Below are 16,846 nucleotides of genomic sequence, written 5' to 3'. Positions count from 1 at the left end.
GTGTCTAACTTGGATTTACACAGTGAATAAGTAGCAGGAACTGAGCTGACATTCTTGTGGTTTAATATTCAGAGTTAAATTAATTTTAAGTATAGCAGAGATCATAAAATGGTAAATCACTATTCTGGATGAACTGGTGTTTATATTAAATGTATATAAATGTGGACATATACTTATATATGCATTATGACGTTGCCTTTTACTATCATCTTTAGAATTACATGAACCTAACCATTTCTATTAATTGATTAAAAATTATCAGAATAATTGGTGGTAAAGTATCATATTGCTGAACCACATAGGCTTTTCATTTAGTAAGTAAAATAGAGAAATGCCAGAGAGATTGCTTTCCGTGAAGGGAAACTCATAGGTATTAATAAAGCACAGACAAGATACAGCAAGAATATTGCACAGCTTACACATAGCACCATCCCAAATGATTCCTGCATGGGCATAAATAATTTGTTACACTAAGTGTTGAAAGTATAGATACGTGATCCTAAAAAAAGTAATGGCATTTTATGATAATATGATTTCTACAACTATGATGTATTTGTGATATAACCACAGTTGAAAGATATATGTAGAATGGGGTTTAAACTCTATTTTAATTATGTGTAGCAGTAACAATGTAATGTGTACTTGTCTGTAATGTTTTCAGTTTGTCTTCATTTTTATGTTTCCATCTTATTGATGTGAAATTATGACAGTTGGCCCCTACAGTACAAAGTCAAGCTTCCTCTAACTCTGCAAATAGTTGTTGAAATAACTTATGCAGTTAGAGCACTTTATTCCTAATACAGCTACATTATATGCCCACTAAGTCTAGTGTGATTGTATATTCAAAACAATATAAAAATATTGGATTTTGTGTTTTTTTTTTTTTTTTTGCAGACTGCTACATGTATTTTTAAATATCCATTGTATATAAATAACTTTATGAACAGCACTATCTGCATGATGAATCTGCAGTACTCCATGCTGTACTTAAAATCAATATGTACATATCTTTTTAATAGGCTTTTTTCCACAGAACAGAAAATATGCAAAAAAATCGTAGGAATTATCTAAGCCTCTTTTACATAATAGCCCAAAAAAGGTTACCACACATCAACCTAGCATTGAGTGGTGGTGAATACAACATCAAAGCTCTAACAGCAGCCCCTGAATTTTATAGATGTACACATGGTTTATGTAACCTTTCTTCTATAATTGAAATGCAGAAAAAAAGAGAGAGAGAGAGAGAATGTGTGTCCAGTATACATATCCACAATGCTGGACTCATTTGACCAAAGTGAAGACTGTTGACTATGTCCCGAAACAAAATTATGACAAAGGGGTCCCTTTCGCCGTTTGTTTTTTTTTTTCCCCTTTTTACTACATTTTGGACAACAGTAAGACCTAGTAGCTCAGAGCAAGGAAAACACCAGAGCAGACTGAAGTCAGACTAGCAGACAAACGGAGCAGAGCTTAAAATGACTTACTCATGCAACAAGGGGTGTTGCTTCTGGTGTTTTTAATATAATGCATAAATCCTGTTATGTGTGGCCGGTGCCACCATTAAGACAAATTATGCATTCACCTAGGGAGCAGATAATGAGGTGGGGCGGACCCAGCTGCATGAGTTAGCCAGCGAACAGTTGGCTGGTGCACTAATAGCCATGGCCTAGGGCACAAAATAACCTAGCACCAGCAGTGATCTTATGACATAATATAGTTCATTAACAGTACATTTTATCTGTTTCAATTAAAACCAAATATAAGCATTAATGATACAGCAGTAATATTTTCACAATTGCTTTTATTTGTTTATTTTTGCAACTGAGCACTATTACTTGTTCAAGAATGCAAAACTAGAAAGCAGATCTTAATTTTTACTGTTTATATCATTATTTTCTTGTTTAAATATGTACATTGTCATTCATTCTCACAATAAAACACTGTATACACACAGTTAAGCCTGAGTGCCAGAAATCCTTTCCCTACTGGTGTCCATTTCCAATAGCTCATGTGGTTTGGGAGATCTTTATTAAAATTCCATAGACAAAACATACTTTTTACTTGTCAAAGTTTCCTCTTGTCTCATGCAAAAAATGTCAAACCCACTCTATAAAAAAATATGACAAAGACTTTTTTTACAGTAAATAAGAAACTCATATAAATGAAACATCAGAGTAAAAAAGACAGAAGACAAGATTATATTAAAGAAAATGCTGTACTGTAGCAGTTTAGAGACTTTAAACCAAAAGTATTTATTTTAGTGAGAAACAAAGTGCTATTATGTATTTTGAAAACAAATAGATCACTAATCCAAAGCTTTCACAAGTTCTTTCATTAATACACAGTAAACTAAAAAACAGAGGGCTTTGAAAAATCCCTGAATGTGTCTGATCACCCCCAACTGTTTCAGTATTTTCACATTACTTTTTTAAAGTCACTCCAGGAAAATAGGAAGGAGAAAAACATGATGTTGAATGTTACCACTTCCTTTCTTGGCATACAAATACAGCATCTTTAAAACCGGCTATACCATAGCAAGGTGTTTGTAATGAAATAATAATTTCCATATTGTTTATAGAAAAAAATACACTTTTTTACTTTTGTACATTACCAGTGTTAGTTTTACAGGTGAGGGAGTATTTTTTTGACTAAAAAAATCACAAGCTGTCTCATATGTTGTACTCCCTACTGCATTCCTAACTTTGGATTCAGATTTGCCATGTTGTTTATGTTATCCTTCTGTTATCAGGTCTTTGTGGTTGTATTGGGCACATAATTGTGCTGTGAGATTCTTCATTTTTCTAGAAAATGGGAAATGAACCTCAAATGCGGTCATGGTGGCATCCACATTACATTTTTTTAATTATTTAGTTTTCATGGGATGAGCAATAACACTGACATGAAAGTTCAGAGAAAAATCTTTCAACATTGTATCATTTGCAAAAGTTGGTAATAATTTTTTCAATTTGGAACACAACCATTCAGCATGTAAGAAGATATACAAGTGTCATTTTCGATTTAGTAGTATTGTGTATTTTTGAACAATAAGTTATATCATGTTTTAGATTCTTTTGGAAATCAGTCAATTTATAGCCTATTGTGTTTACACTATTTGTTTGTACATGGAGTCTTTGTCAGTATAAAGAATGTGTATGTCTACTGTAAATGATAATTTTTAGAATATTGGAAAGTGTACTTTGATGTTATTCTAGGCCTTCGATTCATCTCTATTTTGCCATAGTGCTCTGTATATGTTATTTTAATTCCTTGCAGCACTATGCTTTAGGTTACCATTTTATACACAGTGGCCTAAATTGTTTGCTCCATTATTAGTCAGAAAAATAATTAATATATGTGCCAAAGAGTGCATATCTTGTAATAAGCATTTCAAAAGGTATTTATCATAGTGATAATTTTTAGCTGCCTTAATCTCAAGCTGTTAAATAAATTTTATATATAACTCTGCTGTTCAAATTCATCTTTTTCATGTGTTACTCATTTAAATGACTTGACATACGTTAAGTGAAGTAATGCAACAGAAAGCATATAATTAGAAGTAAATTGAATCATTAAGTTTAAAAATTTTATATTTAATGTATTACCCAAATGCAAGTATAGCTTTATAAATTACCCATTTTTGTAACATTGATTCACACAAATTACAAAAAGGTCAAGAAGAGAAAGATGGCTTCCCAGGTGGATGGATAATAATAGTATTAATTTCCCTGCTTAATTATAAATGCAGGCAGATGGTATAAGACCTAATTAGGACCCACAGTTTTTCTTATTAGATGATGTTAGAGATGCACTGGCCAGAATGCTGTAAGGGGTTAACTATTAAAGTCTTGTTTTACAGTTTGTGCCTATATGTCTATGTTTTTCTTTGTCCATTTCTCCTCCCTCCCCACCCTTTTCTCCCCTGCTTCTAGTCGAGACAGTCCAGAGCAATCCCATCCTCGTCATGGAGAGCAGTCACCCCTTAACTGCTCTCCGCTGTCAAGACAGCATCACGGAAACCTGTATCCCTGTCCCGGTTCTTAACTGGCAAGATGGCTCTTATAAAAGTTCGACCTCTGGGGAGTGTGTGTAGCCTTTCATTTTTTTGTATTACATTATCCTCTGTAACTTGTGTCATGCTTGTTTCTGTTTTGCAGTGTTGGCATCTTCATACACAATTGTGTTCCTTCATTGGCCCTGTCACTGTCTGTCTTATTTTTGGAATGCATTATCACAGACAGACTGTTGTTGTGTGACATTGAGCCATTTCAAATTAAACAAACAGAAACAATTTGGTCTTCAGTGGCTCTGGGTGCGCAGCAGTTGACAGTCTTCTGAATAAAAATGAGCACAGAATAAGGATGTGTGAATATATTGTTGTTTGAACCAAAGTATAGACATATTTTAGCCTCTAGTTTAAAAGCAAATAGTCTTAGCAAGGAGCTAAACAAGAGGAATTCATAGACAACTACTTGTATAAGTTTACAGTAAATATTGGATTTGATTGGTGGTTATATAGATTGAATCTGAAGTATTTGCACATCCCTATCAGAAACCAACCTTCATTGCTTTATACTACCTGCCTTAGTACCCTTGTAATACTTAGTGATAAATTTAAGATGTTTGTAATATTTATCAAATCCAAGACTATGTAAAGTGTAAAACTTTATTCTGAACATCTCATGTTATCAAACCCAGGTACTACCTACAAAACGCAACTTAGTTGTTTATAGGAGATTCTAATATGTTTAAGGTCCATACTGAGAGCAAGTTAAGTTTCTACCTTCTCATATTGTGGTACTGCCTTTTGTTAACAGGATACTTGTTTTCTGTATTGGGTACTGCATTCCTTTGACCTAAACAAATCACTAAACTCTATTGCATAGTCAGCATAAAAATGATACTTTCATAACTACAGATATGTTTATGTCAGCGCTTTAACACTGAAGAGTAAAGTTGTATTCTTATATTTGTTTTTGGCCATTTTCGCTCATTTTATTTTACACATTTTTTTAATATGTATTTCCTTTGTAAACTTAATGATGTATTAGATTCCAAGTTCTTTTTTAAATATGTTTGTATATTAGAATCAACAAGTGTAGTAGTGAAGTATCCTAAAATGAAGTTTAGAGGTTATTTTTCCTGTTTGAAATGACGTCCACAATCTGACAGTATGCTGAAATCATTTAGATATCATAATTTGAGACTCCACCACTCTGGCTTTTAATATTTAATGTACAAATAACAGATTAAAGTAGATTCCAAAATGCTTATTCCTATTAAATAAACAGGCACCAAAGCTTTTATAATCATTTGTTCCAAATATGCTGTTTAGGCTGGAAAAGTAGAATTCAAATAATAATATTTTGATATCTAAATGTCAAAAGCCGTGCATTGGTATCAGATTATTTAAATTCTTACTTCTAAAAAAATTAAACATGCAGTCATCCATTTTCTGTACACATTTTGACCTGCCCATGCTCAAGTAGACATGGATTCTATCCTAGTCCTAGATATAAAGCACTATCCAGCCATGGATAAGATATGAGTTAGATTTAAAAAAAATAGTAAACTCAGTTTATATATGTTTTCACGCAATACACATTTGTTACATACTACATTCAGAATATAGTAATCATAATTTTTTGCAAAATATGAAACTTTACTGTTAATACATTTAAAATGAGTATTTTCAATGTCTTGTGTAAGTGATCTTTGAGCTTTTGTAACTCTTCCATGTGTTTGTTAGCTGTTTACCTTTTTGATTTGATTATTTTAGTGTAACCTTCTTAAACATACTGAATTATACTTAATATATGGCAATTAGTTATACAGATGGTTAAAAATTATGATGTTTTTTATTATTTCTATAATTATGCAATAAGGTTGTATTCATAAATTTAACTAATTCTATATGTAAATTCTGGTTTTAAAAACTTGATGCACAACTACTACTAAGAAAGAGACGTTGATGACTCAAAAACATTTTACACTTAGGAGTGAATTGTAGTAATGACAGATTATTTTAATTAACACATTTAAACAATAAATAAAGAATTATGTTGTTTACATGATGATCTGATATACCACTCAGTAAACTGAAGTGGAAAACATAATGACTTAAGGTGTGCCATGAAACAAACGATTTGTTTGATTTTACTTGTTAATTATCATATCCTAACATAGGCGACGACTGTAGTAAAATTAAGTACTACATTGGTAGCATATATAGTTGTTATGTTGCAGGTAACATGGTGCATTTGCTCTGGAACAATCTTTCATTTTATGAGCAATTTATATATGTTGTATCTACAAACTGAGTGCACATTTTGGCGGAATACAAAAGTGGAGCACTAGCCTCAAACTATTTCCATTAAATTTTACTATTCTTTCATGTGACTATAAGAGAGAGCAACTATTAAAGACATAATATATAATTAAGAATAAATATTTTGCTTTATTATTATGTTAATGTACATTTCATTGTGTGCCAAATTCAAAATAGTTTCTACAGAAGTATATTGTGCATCACTCTGATTTCCTTAAGTTCGTGCTTGCTTGTTAGATCCAAGAAATAATTGTATGTCATTAGAATTCACTTAAATTATCTAAATTATATTTACTTAATCCTATTTTCTTTCCTTATTAAAGCTGCCCCCCAAACCACTGATTTTCATGTTTTGAAGGGTTCTTTAGTATATTCTTGTAAATAATAGAGTAACTCTTCTATTGTACCACATAACTGTTCTTTCTCTAATACTAGAAGCAAGAAATAAACTAGGATTAACTGTGAATGCAGGCAAAAATGAAAAGAATTTAATAGCTTATGATTTACTGAAAATAAAGTGGATATTTTAAGTATATAAGAATGAAACCTCTCTTAGGAAATTTTTATTTCAATAGTAAGTAGACCCAGAAGTGTGAACTTTTTGACAATATTAATTTGGATTTTTTATAACCTGCTTGTAATGATTTTGCTTGAATTATATTTAGTCCAGATTAATATTGTTTTCCATTTGTTGCTCAGATTGCATGAACTTTTGTTTCTTTCATTGCTTGCAACTAAAAAGTTCACTGTTTTGGGATCCTTGGTGATTAAAAAAAAAAAAACATTACTTGGTGAGAAAAAAAAGCATTTGTTTTTCCAGTCCTGCTCGGAGTTTGACATTGTCGTTTTTTCCTGACTAATGACCTTTGTATGTCTGAAACAAGAATAACTCAGATGCTTCAATTCTATTTGGCCTTTTGAATAGTTTACATCTGAGGTTAATTGTATTTTCACCATTGTTCTGCTTTCATTTTATAGCACTTTTTTTTTAAATTGTTGTTTGTCTTCTCATCTTTTAAGCAGAACCTAATTTGATCTCCTTGTTTTCGGCTTAATAGCAGATGTAATTCAATCTCATGGTGCCATCTTGGTGGAAAGTTCGTCCCCTTCTTCCCCCATTACAGCCCCTAATGTGCGGGGATTCCGGAGAGCCAGTGAGGTCAGCATTGCCAGCCAGGTCTCAGGAATGGCAGACAGTTACTCTGCCACCAACATAGCCAACAGTAAGTGTCCACACTACAAACGACTGACTTGACTGTCTTCTTCCAGGGTTTTGAATTAGAAACACACTAGAAAAGCTAACTGTGGCATTTCCTAAATTTTATCCAAATTCTTTGTAATATACATTAGTTGCCTGTGTCACATTGATTCTGAAACATTAGAATTCTCCAGCATTTTATCTGAAAGTGCTGCATAGTGAGCATAAATTAAACACCTACTTTTCTAAGTTTCGACTAATTTCCAGGGGCCTGAATCCTGTTTATATAAAAGTGTGTTTTCAGTAGAATACCTTTTGATTTGCCTTTGGTTTATGGAGCTTCTTGGTGCTTTTTGAATGACTCTAGTATGTGACAAGAGGCAGGATGATCCTTTAGTAAAAATTAGCAACAAAATGCTTTACAATTGATAATGCATTTTCATCTGTGTTTTAAATCTAGTAAATTTTGTGTTCCTGTGTGTTCACATTCACCTTTTATATCTATTGTGCTTCTCAGATTAATGCTGGTATTCCTCTTGGAGAGGGAATAAGTGTAGAGGGTAGTGTTTATTTATATAATATGTAATGGTCCCTTTATATTTGTAATTTCAATTTTCTAATATAGGGTTACCAGTTCACTCAAAGGCATATTCATTAACATCTAACCAATTTAGCATTCCCATTCAACCTAACAGTTTTTGTAGACTGGTCTTCCAGTTGGGGCAGCTTGGGCAAACACTTTAGTAGTAAAACACAAAACTAAACAAAGTCTTAGATATATAATGTTCAAGATTTTATAAGTCTGATGGAGAATTAACTATCTTATCATTAAGATGAAAATATCTGCGCTGATGTTTCTGAGCCTTTGATAAATGAGCAAGGAGTCAGAGAGTATCTTGAATACATTGCATAAATTGTAGGTGGTTTCTTCATTGATCAGTTATGTTTGAACTGAATGTTTTCAAAATTGAGCATCCTCCACATTTATGTTCTTTTCATCTTCCACGTGCATGTTCTTTTCATAACAGTACGTATGTGTAGAAAAGATTTGGGACAGATCTTTGCCAAAACACAACAAAACAAAAAATGTGAAGTGGGGGAAATCTTGTTTGATTTCATATTGTTTATTACCTTTTAGGCCTTTAGTAGTAAAAAAAAACATTTTTGTAGGAGGGCAGGGCCAGTTAATGAATATCTCCATTAAGCTTCAACTGCCAAAAAATTAAATAACAGAATACAGCTTATTTTCAAATGTATCATTTTAACTTTCTTTGTTGTATATTATTTTGACCTGTTTTATATATTTTATAAAATTTATATATATAGTTTAAAATTATGAATTTTATACAGGGATGTTGTGTCAAATTGGAAGGAATGACTTCCACAAAATAAAAAACAAATTCTGTTATAGTTTTTATCCTTCTAGCTGTTTTCTCATATGTATGATTTATTTATTTTTAAATGTTTATATTTCATGGACAATTTAACAGTAAGCTTTCACACAATCATCTAAATAAATAAATAAATAATTATGTGCCATAAGATGAGAAAAAGAAATGTTTGAGGGTACATTCATTTTTGCATACTAATAGTAAATTAATCAAGTCTTGATTAAACATATCTTGTTGAGGAAGGCAGTTTCCTTTCCAGTTTAATAAGAATAATAATTCTTTATATAGCTGTTTTCTCACTACTCAAAGCGCTTTGCAAACTCCACGCAGGGAGTACACTGCACGCAAATCCATGATCTCTTTTTTGTGAGGCAGCAGGACTATCAGTGTGCCACAGGGCACAGCTTAAGGTTTTATTAATTTAACTGAAGTGGACACAGACGATCTTCTGAAGCTGGCAATAGTGTGTCTGTGAAGAAAAAAGAGAGAGCTTAAAAATTCCTGTTAAAATCTAACAGATAGAGATATTTTTTATATTGGATGCTTGCATTTGAAAACTGCAACACTGTACACATTTAATATAACATTCTCACACCTGCCTGATCTAACTTGCGGTCATAAGGGGCAGAGGCAACCTTGGCAGCATCAGACGCATGACTGGGTACTAAGCTGTAGATGGGATCCCGATCAATTGTAGGGCCTACTCATGCTGACACTTATACATTCACACTGCACCAGTTTAGAATCCACAAATAGCATTACACATGTTCTTGTGAGTAAGAAACAAATCCCACAGTTAACTGGTGGAAAATTAATGCAGACACGGTCAGAACCTACAAACTCCACACAGACAATAACTGGACCCAGATACTGGAGTAGTGAGTCAACCATGTTAACTGTTGTTATGCAGTTCTGCCCATTGTACACATGTATATTTTTACATTTTGTTCCTAAACCTCCTAAATATTAGTAATATAATTAAGTGAAAATATGACTATATCAATGTCAGCTGACTGGGGAAAAAAAAAACAACTAAATTTCATTATTCAAAATTCCATAGAAATGAAACCTCTTGAGCTTTATGGGTACTTGAAGATCAAAATACCTAACATTAGCAAATCAGGCAAATTGAAATTAATATTTAAATTTTAAGCAGAAACCAAAAACATGCTAAAATGTAAAAGCTCCAAGTGGAATTTTCCAGAATGTCATCCTATATTTCATGTTTAAGTAGGAAGACATTTTTTGTATTGGCACATTACATCATTATGGGGCTCACAAATAAATAAACTCCTTTTGTGAGGCTGTTATCATTTTTTTGTGATAAAACATAGAAAAGATGTAGATATTTAACCCCAGAACATTTTGTGATTGTCTAAACATAAGAACATAAAAAAAAGTAAAACAGAAGTGAACATTTCAACAAATTTTATGATGACACTAAGCTAGTCATGAGGGGAGTCTGGGTTTCGGCACAAGTGTTGCCTCATGTCTAGTGCTGACAGGAAAGTCTGTTACTTGGAACCCTGTAGTTGATAATGCATGTTCATAAAATGAATGGATTGATACATTTCTAATTATATCCATCCTCCCAGTGACCTATCCCATTTAATCCAGTTATATAATTTTATTTCAAACCATTTCTCACAAATCTTTTATATTTGATGATATGCAGTACATTACCATACTAGTGATCTGCAGTAAAGGGCATCTGAAGAGAACATCACATTAATAAGAACTGTAGAATTAGGTACTTGTGAAGTCTGTGTTTATTTGATACCTGTTGAGTTACAATTGTCTGTTATCAGCTTGCTATATCAAAATACAAAATAAAAATAAATGTGAAGATCACATCATGAATCGCAGTTGTGTGAATTAAGCCAAGGCACCACTGACACAAGACTGAAAGTGTTTGATTGCACTTTACAGTTCAGCTCTTCAACATCCAGTCCATTGTGATCCAGTTCATTTTCCAGTGTTACTATAAATGCTATGTATATGGTGTTCTTACACTATCACGAAGTAGAATAAAAAAATTAAAAAACAAATGGTAGTGGAAAGGTAGATTCTTTTTCAGTCTGTTGAAAACATTTAAATATCACACATACATATCTGTAACTGTATCAGACACATTCCTAGATATGCCATATATTTTGGGAATGCCCCAGATTTGTACCAATTGGGGAAAATATCTGGTTATCTTTCAGGTAATGTTAGATTTATATATGCTCCAAATTCTTCAATAGCATTATTTGGAGTAACACTAGATGGGATAATATTCTGCAATAAAAAATCTATTGCATTTTAATGCATTGTATTACTCATGCATCACTACAGTCATAGTCCACTCTTGATAAATCAAGGGAAAAGTGATGTCTTACATTACCTAAAAACAGAAAACAGTGTCTCAATGAGGTCTGAAGTTTGTTCAGATTTTTTCAAGATGTCAGTGATACTGTTCTAAAATAAACATACTGGGCCTCTGCATAACATTTAAGATATACACATTAGGTATTATAGGGAACTATATTTGTAAGCATTCTGTTCGCCTAGTTCCCTATGGGAGGAGTATTACACTTAATTTTAAACATAAATGCCTGAAATGAACAGTCAATTGTATTTTTGAATGAATTGATTAAAAATAAAAAAAAACAGTGATAAAATAGAAAATGATTGCAACATTTTCCAAAATAATATTTTAAAGAAATAAAACTTATCTGAAGGCATACATCTAGGCTATTGCCCTAATAATAGATCAGCATTTAATTTAAGTTACAAAAATCATTTGGCTTGACTTAGCACTATGTTAAACAGTCATGTGCAGGTGATATTCTTTGATCAAGCCACTACTCCTTCATTCCTAGACTGCTGCTGTTCTGCAAAACAGCTCCATTTTCAATGATAAAATGTGGTAAGAGACCACCTCACAGCTATAAAGCTGCTTATTAAAAGATAGATTTGGCTTTGGTTTGGCAAAACTAAGCAGGTCTGAAATTTGATGGGTATGTCAGTATGTTACAATTCCTAATTTTGTCCAGCCCTAAGTTAAAGTGAGGGCAGTAGCTTAATTATTCTAAACACATATATTTTATATTTGTTGCACTTAAACTTTAAAATAATTATTCCATATATGTTACAGGTTGATTCTATTTTGGATTTCCATTAAAAAATGTGTGTTTTTGTTGTCCAATTTCTTAATTAACTCTTACAAAATAGTGGTGTTTAACATACCAAGAGACGACAGTTGAAGTGTATCTGACTAGTAGATAGGATGGCTCCAGCACCTTCTAGGGGCCAAACATGACACAATAAGAGAAAATCAAGTGGCAGACCCAGGACATGCTGGAGCATTTGTATATCTTGACTGGCCTGGGAGAATTTTTGAATTACCCAGGAAGAGATGGATGAACTAGCTAGAGATGTGATGGTCTGGTCAGTCTACCTTGTTACTTTGCCAATGCAATCTGCAAGAGTAGAAGTGGAGTGAAGGTGTTGATTTTTATGTTGATGGTGGAGACATTTTAAACCTCAAACATCGATGAAGACTTATTCCAGATGTGTTTGCTTATGATTTTTTTCTTTTGTTATATGAAAATGGGCAGTCCATTGCAGTGACCAAAGCATGCTACTTTAATTTCTACCTCTAGCACAATATGTGACCCTGAGTAAGTTACTTAATGTGCCTATGCTTCAATTAATAAAAAATATGTTAACCACTATACTGTGTACTGACCTTGAATACTGTTTATTCATATATATTTAATTTCATTTTTTCTGTTCTGTTGGACCACCAAAATATTTGTTAAAATTCTGATCTATGAAAAATATAGTGAAAAGCACAATGTAACAAAGTATTAAAACTTTTGTTTTACATAATAAGTTCTCTCTAGTCAGTAAATTCTCTCATATATCATATCATTTAAAACTAAATGCAAATTTAACAATTTGAAATTTTATGTGCCTTAATTTTGCTTATGTTTTGCATTCTCTTAAGTTTATAGATTTCAGTTTTATTTGGTGTTAATGTATGATTTTATTGTCATTTTTCTTTATATAGAACAAGCATGTCATCTTTACAGTTCCAAAAAACTAAGCCTACTGTCCCAGCTTGCTCTTCCCTATAACAAAAGCTTTTTAAAAAGTGTCTCACCTAAGTCCAGTAGAAAGTCAAAAACAGACACAGACTCCTCCTTGAATCACATAGTGAAGAGTCCAGAAATGAAGTCCAATCGAAAGCCTAGTATCATTCCTCAGATCCCAGACCTGGATATTGTGGCAGGTACTCTGTCAGGTGGTTGGATTTGAAGAGGGGGAGAAGGATGATTAAACTAAACATTCTTTTTTAACTTCACTCTGTTTTGTCCACTTTTGCTTTCATATCTCCCACAGCTGTAGTTTGGTCAATCACCGTCTTTCCTAAATTCCTAAAGCTTTTCATTTATTGCATTATAACATTTAGATGGCAAAAGTGTTTTAAAGGAGAAGTTGTGGAATAAAGTTATTTAATGGAGCTGATAGGCTTTTAAATCCATTTCTTTCCTTGTAGTTTCTGATAATATATCTCTCTATTATAAAAAAATATCCTGGAGAGAAACACTAGGGCGTCGAGACGTGATTCACATGAAGATCACTGAAGACACTTAAAAGAAACCGCAAGATGAAAGAGATTGGCCATTGACCGTCTCGCGGGGACCTTAAACATGAGATTTTGTGCCAAGAGATTGACCCAGAACCATCTCACAATGACGTGGAACATGAGATTCTTGCAAAACACGGCCTACTTACAATCAATATCAAATAAGCCCAGAAGCAGCAAAACACTCAGTCACATAAAGGAGGTTTTGAGCACACACAAATCCAGGGTCTCAGCGCATATAAAGCGTATAAGGACAACACATTATAGATGAAACATAGACGACTAAGTGAAGAAGAAAGAAGTACGGAGAAAAGAGACTCAAAAGCGTTGGAGAGAAAAAAAGAAAAAGATGAATCTAGGTGCAAATTCAGAAAATAAGGAAAGTAATAATCAGCCCGGAAGAAGTGGAATTGAAAAAAAAGCACGTCCAATCCGGCTCAGAATTAAAAGAAAAAGAGTAAAACACAAAGAAGAACTTCATAAAGACGTTCAAAAGCATTGGTGCTATACAAATGCAGAGCAGGCTAGAGATTATGAAAGCAGTGGATTTCGAAAGGCTTAAAAAAAAAAAACGTTGGCGTGATAAACGTGGAGAAAGTTAAAGAATATGAAAGTAGGAAAATTAGAAAGTATTAAAAAAAAAGAAAGTAAAGATTGCAGTAGCGCAACCAAATGGAAATTATTACTCAAAAAAGGGAAAATAATCACCACGGACCAGTTGTCATTGGGAAATAAAAGCAGGACAAAGTGAGGTCAGAATTAAAAGACAAAGAGTAGAAAACAAAGTAAAACGTCATAAAGAGGTTAAAAAACAAGGGGGCCAAACACATGCAGAACAGGTTAGAGATAATGAAAACTGGAATTCAAAAGACTCAAAAATAAAAAAAAGTAGGCGTGAAACACATGCAGAGCAAGATACAGAATATGAAAGCAGAAAAAATTGACAGTGTCAAAACAAACAAAGTAAACTTCACATTAGCGCAAAGAAAGAGAAATTATTACTCTGAGAAATAACGAAAAGGCGAATAGAGATCAAATATATGGACACCGGTGATATGTCAAATGTATGTAGATATTGTAAGTCTTTGAAGTTTAAGTCAGAGAATTTCAAAATTTATTGGTTACTTTGCAAAAAAATTATTAACTGCTGATGATGAAGATCATTTTGTCTGTGCTGAAATTCCAAACAGAGAAACCTGTCCTGAATTATGGTACAAAGTCATTAAACACATGTCTCACTGGCCTCATTAAAAGATTCAGCACATTGGGACTCGAAAGATTGCAAATATTGTTTTTACAGAAGTTCTGAAATAAAAGTGAACCTAATGAAATAGCAACAATTCAAGGAAAAAAAAAATCTTAAAAGTGTGTATCCGGAAAACCAAACACAGGGGTTGGCGAGCGAAGTGAGCAGGGGGCAAAGCCCCCTAGTATTTTATATTTGTAACTATTGTTTTTTCTGTTTTTTATTTTCCTGTTCCAATTCTTTAATTAATCAGATTACAATTGATTTCTTTAACATCTTTCTTTACTAAAAAGCTGCATCTTCAAGTTTGAGGACTTAAACTAAGATATCAAAACACATCCATACACAATCCTATGGATAGAAATGGATTTTAAAAACTTGTAATCATTTTTATCAGTGTAATTAACTGCAAAAAAAGTGGGAAGTTTGGAAGGTATAATTTGATTTGCTTACCAAACATAAAACCTGAAGTGAAGGATGGATATTCTTTTCACAAAAACTACATGGATTACCAAAATGTTGAATGAAAAAAAGAAACAAAAACGCTCTTGCCATTGTACTCTTACTAATAAATCAGAAATATTACTAACTCTTCCAACATCTGTATTTTACTGAAAATGTTTTAAAGCTTATTGTTTATATATATATATATATATATATATATGAAACCCCCTTAATCTGTATCAGTAAACTTTTTTCCTGTGGGTTTTTTATTGCTTTGGAAACAGGTTTAATTTATTTGTTCATTTTTATATAGTTACACATTCAGAACAAAGCAGCATTTTTATTAAAATAAATTCCAGACAAGCCTTTAGAATGCAGCTTTTATTTACTCTCTGTATTATATTGTTAAGGTCCAGAAATGTAATTGGGTGTGATGCTTGTAGCCCTCAAGCATCCTGTTCTCATTGAAAAATTTTAAAGGAAAAATAACTCTAGGCATTTTAAAATATTATTTGATTCAAGACTGTTTGACCTGGGTGGCGCAGTGGGTAGCGCTGCTGCCTCACAGTAAGGAGATCTGGGTTCGCTTCCCGGGTCCTCCCTGCGTGGAGTTTGCATGTTCTCCCCGTGTCTGCGTTTCCTCCCACAGTCCATAGACATACAGGTTAGCTGCGTTGGCGATTCTAAATTGTCCCTAGTGTGTGCTTGGTGTGTGTGTGTGTGTTTGTGTGTGCCCTGCGGTGGGCTGGCACCCTCCCTGGGGTTTGCTCCTGCCGTGCGCCCTGTGCTGGCTGTGATTGGCTCCAGCAGACACCTTTGACCCTGTGTTAGGATATAGCGGGTTGGACACTGACTGACTGACTGACCTGGCCAGTAGTTTAACATGTGTTTTTTTTTGTGAATCCGTCCGCTTAAATGGTTTTCTATCTTATTGCATACTACTGTCCAAGAAGTCTTCAAAGTATAGTTCTTTACTATGTTGAGATTTTAGCTTTTTTTTTTTGTTCTTTTTTCCAATGTCTATGTACATCCCAACAACAGTGTTTGATATCTTTATAGGACTCAAGCTCATGCTGTGAGGAAGGTGGGCAAATGGCTGAGAACAATATCAACTTCGTTTTTTAATAAAATGTGTTTACATTATTTTAATGTAAACTGTCACAATCAAGTGTTGTTTAAAATCTATTTATATTATGTAAGTTATCACTTAATTTTTGGTGACATAATAATAACAACATAATAATCTCAAATCCACTTAATGCACTTCAGGATTGTGGGAGACCAGAGACTATCCCATGAGCTCTGGATGCAACACGGGAATCGGCCTTTTACATGGCATCAGTCCATCATAGAGCCCACTCATGCACATACCCACACTGCCGCTAATTAAGACTCACTGATTATATTAATCAGAACACCTTTAATGAAGTGGGAGGACACCCAGAGTACACAGAGGAAAAATTCTACACTGACAATGGCCTTGGCACTACATTCAATCCCAAGATGCTGGGTCTGTGAAGCAGTAGCACTAAGAGCTGTACTTCGAGAAGTGTGCGAACTTCATGTGACATGAAGAATCGTCTCCGTGCCGAACTGGAATCGTCCC

General features: G+C 33.3%; 1 protein-coding gene across 13 annotated transcripts in view; it reads left to right on the top strand.

Moving 5' to 3' along the window:
• The window catches only part of LOC120540858 (membrane-associated phosphatidylinositol transfer protein 2), a 202,459-nt gene that overhangs the window by 172,108 nt on the left and 13,505 nt on the right, over positions 1-16,846 (top strand). For 7 of the 13 annotated variants that reach the window (XM_039771963.1, XM_039771964.1, XM_039771969.1 and 4 more), the window contains 3 exons: positions 3,930-4,082; positions 7,384-7,548; positions 12,972-13,193. In XM_039771963.1, the coding sequence (XP_039627897.1) occupies positions 3,930-4,082; positions 7,384-7,548; positions 12,972-13,193 (540 nt within the window). The remainder of the gene's footprint in view (positions 1-3,929; positions 4,083-7,383; positions 7,549-12,971; positions 13,194-16,846) is intronic. The other 6 variants (XM_039771973.1, XM_039771974.1, XM_039771970.1 and 3 more) reach the window with 3 other exon arrangements.

Source organism: Polypterus senegalus, chromosome 12 (assembly GCF_016835505.1).
Source record: "Polypterus senegalus isolate Bchr_013 chromosome 12, ASM1683550v1, whole genome shotgun sequence".
Classification (NCBI taxonomy): domain Eukaryota; kingdom Metazoa; phylum Chordata; class Cladistia; order Polypteriformes; family Polypteridae; genus Polypterus; species Polypterus senegalus.
This window is presented reverse-complemented; position numbering and strand designations above follow the sequence as displayed.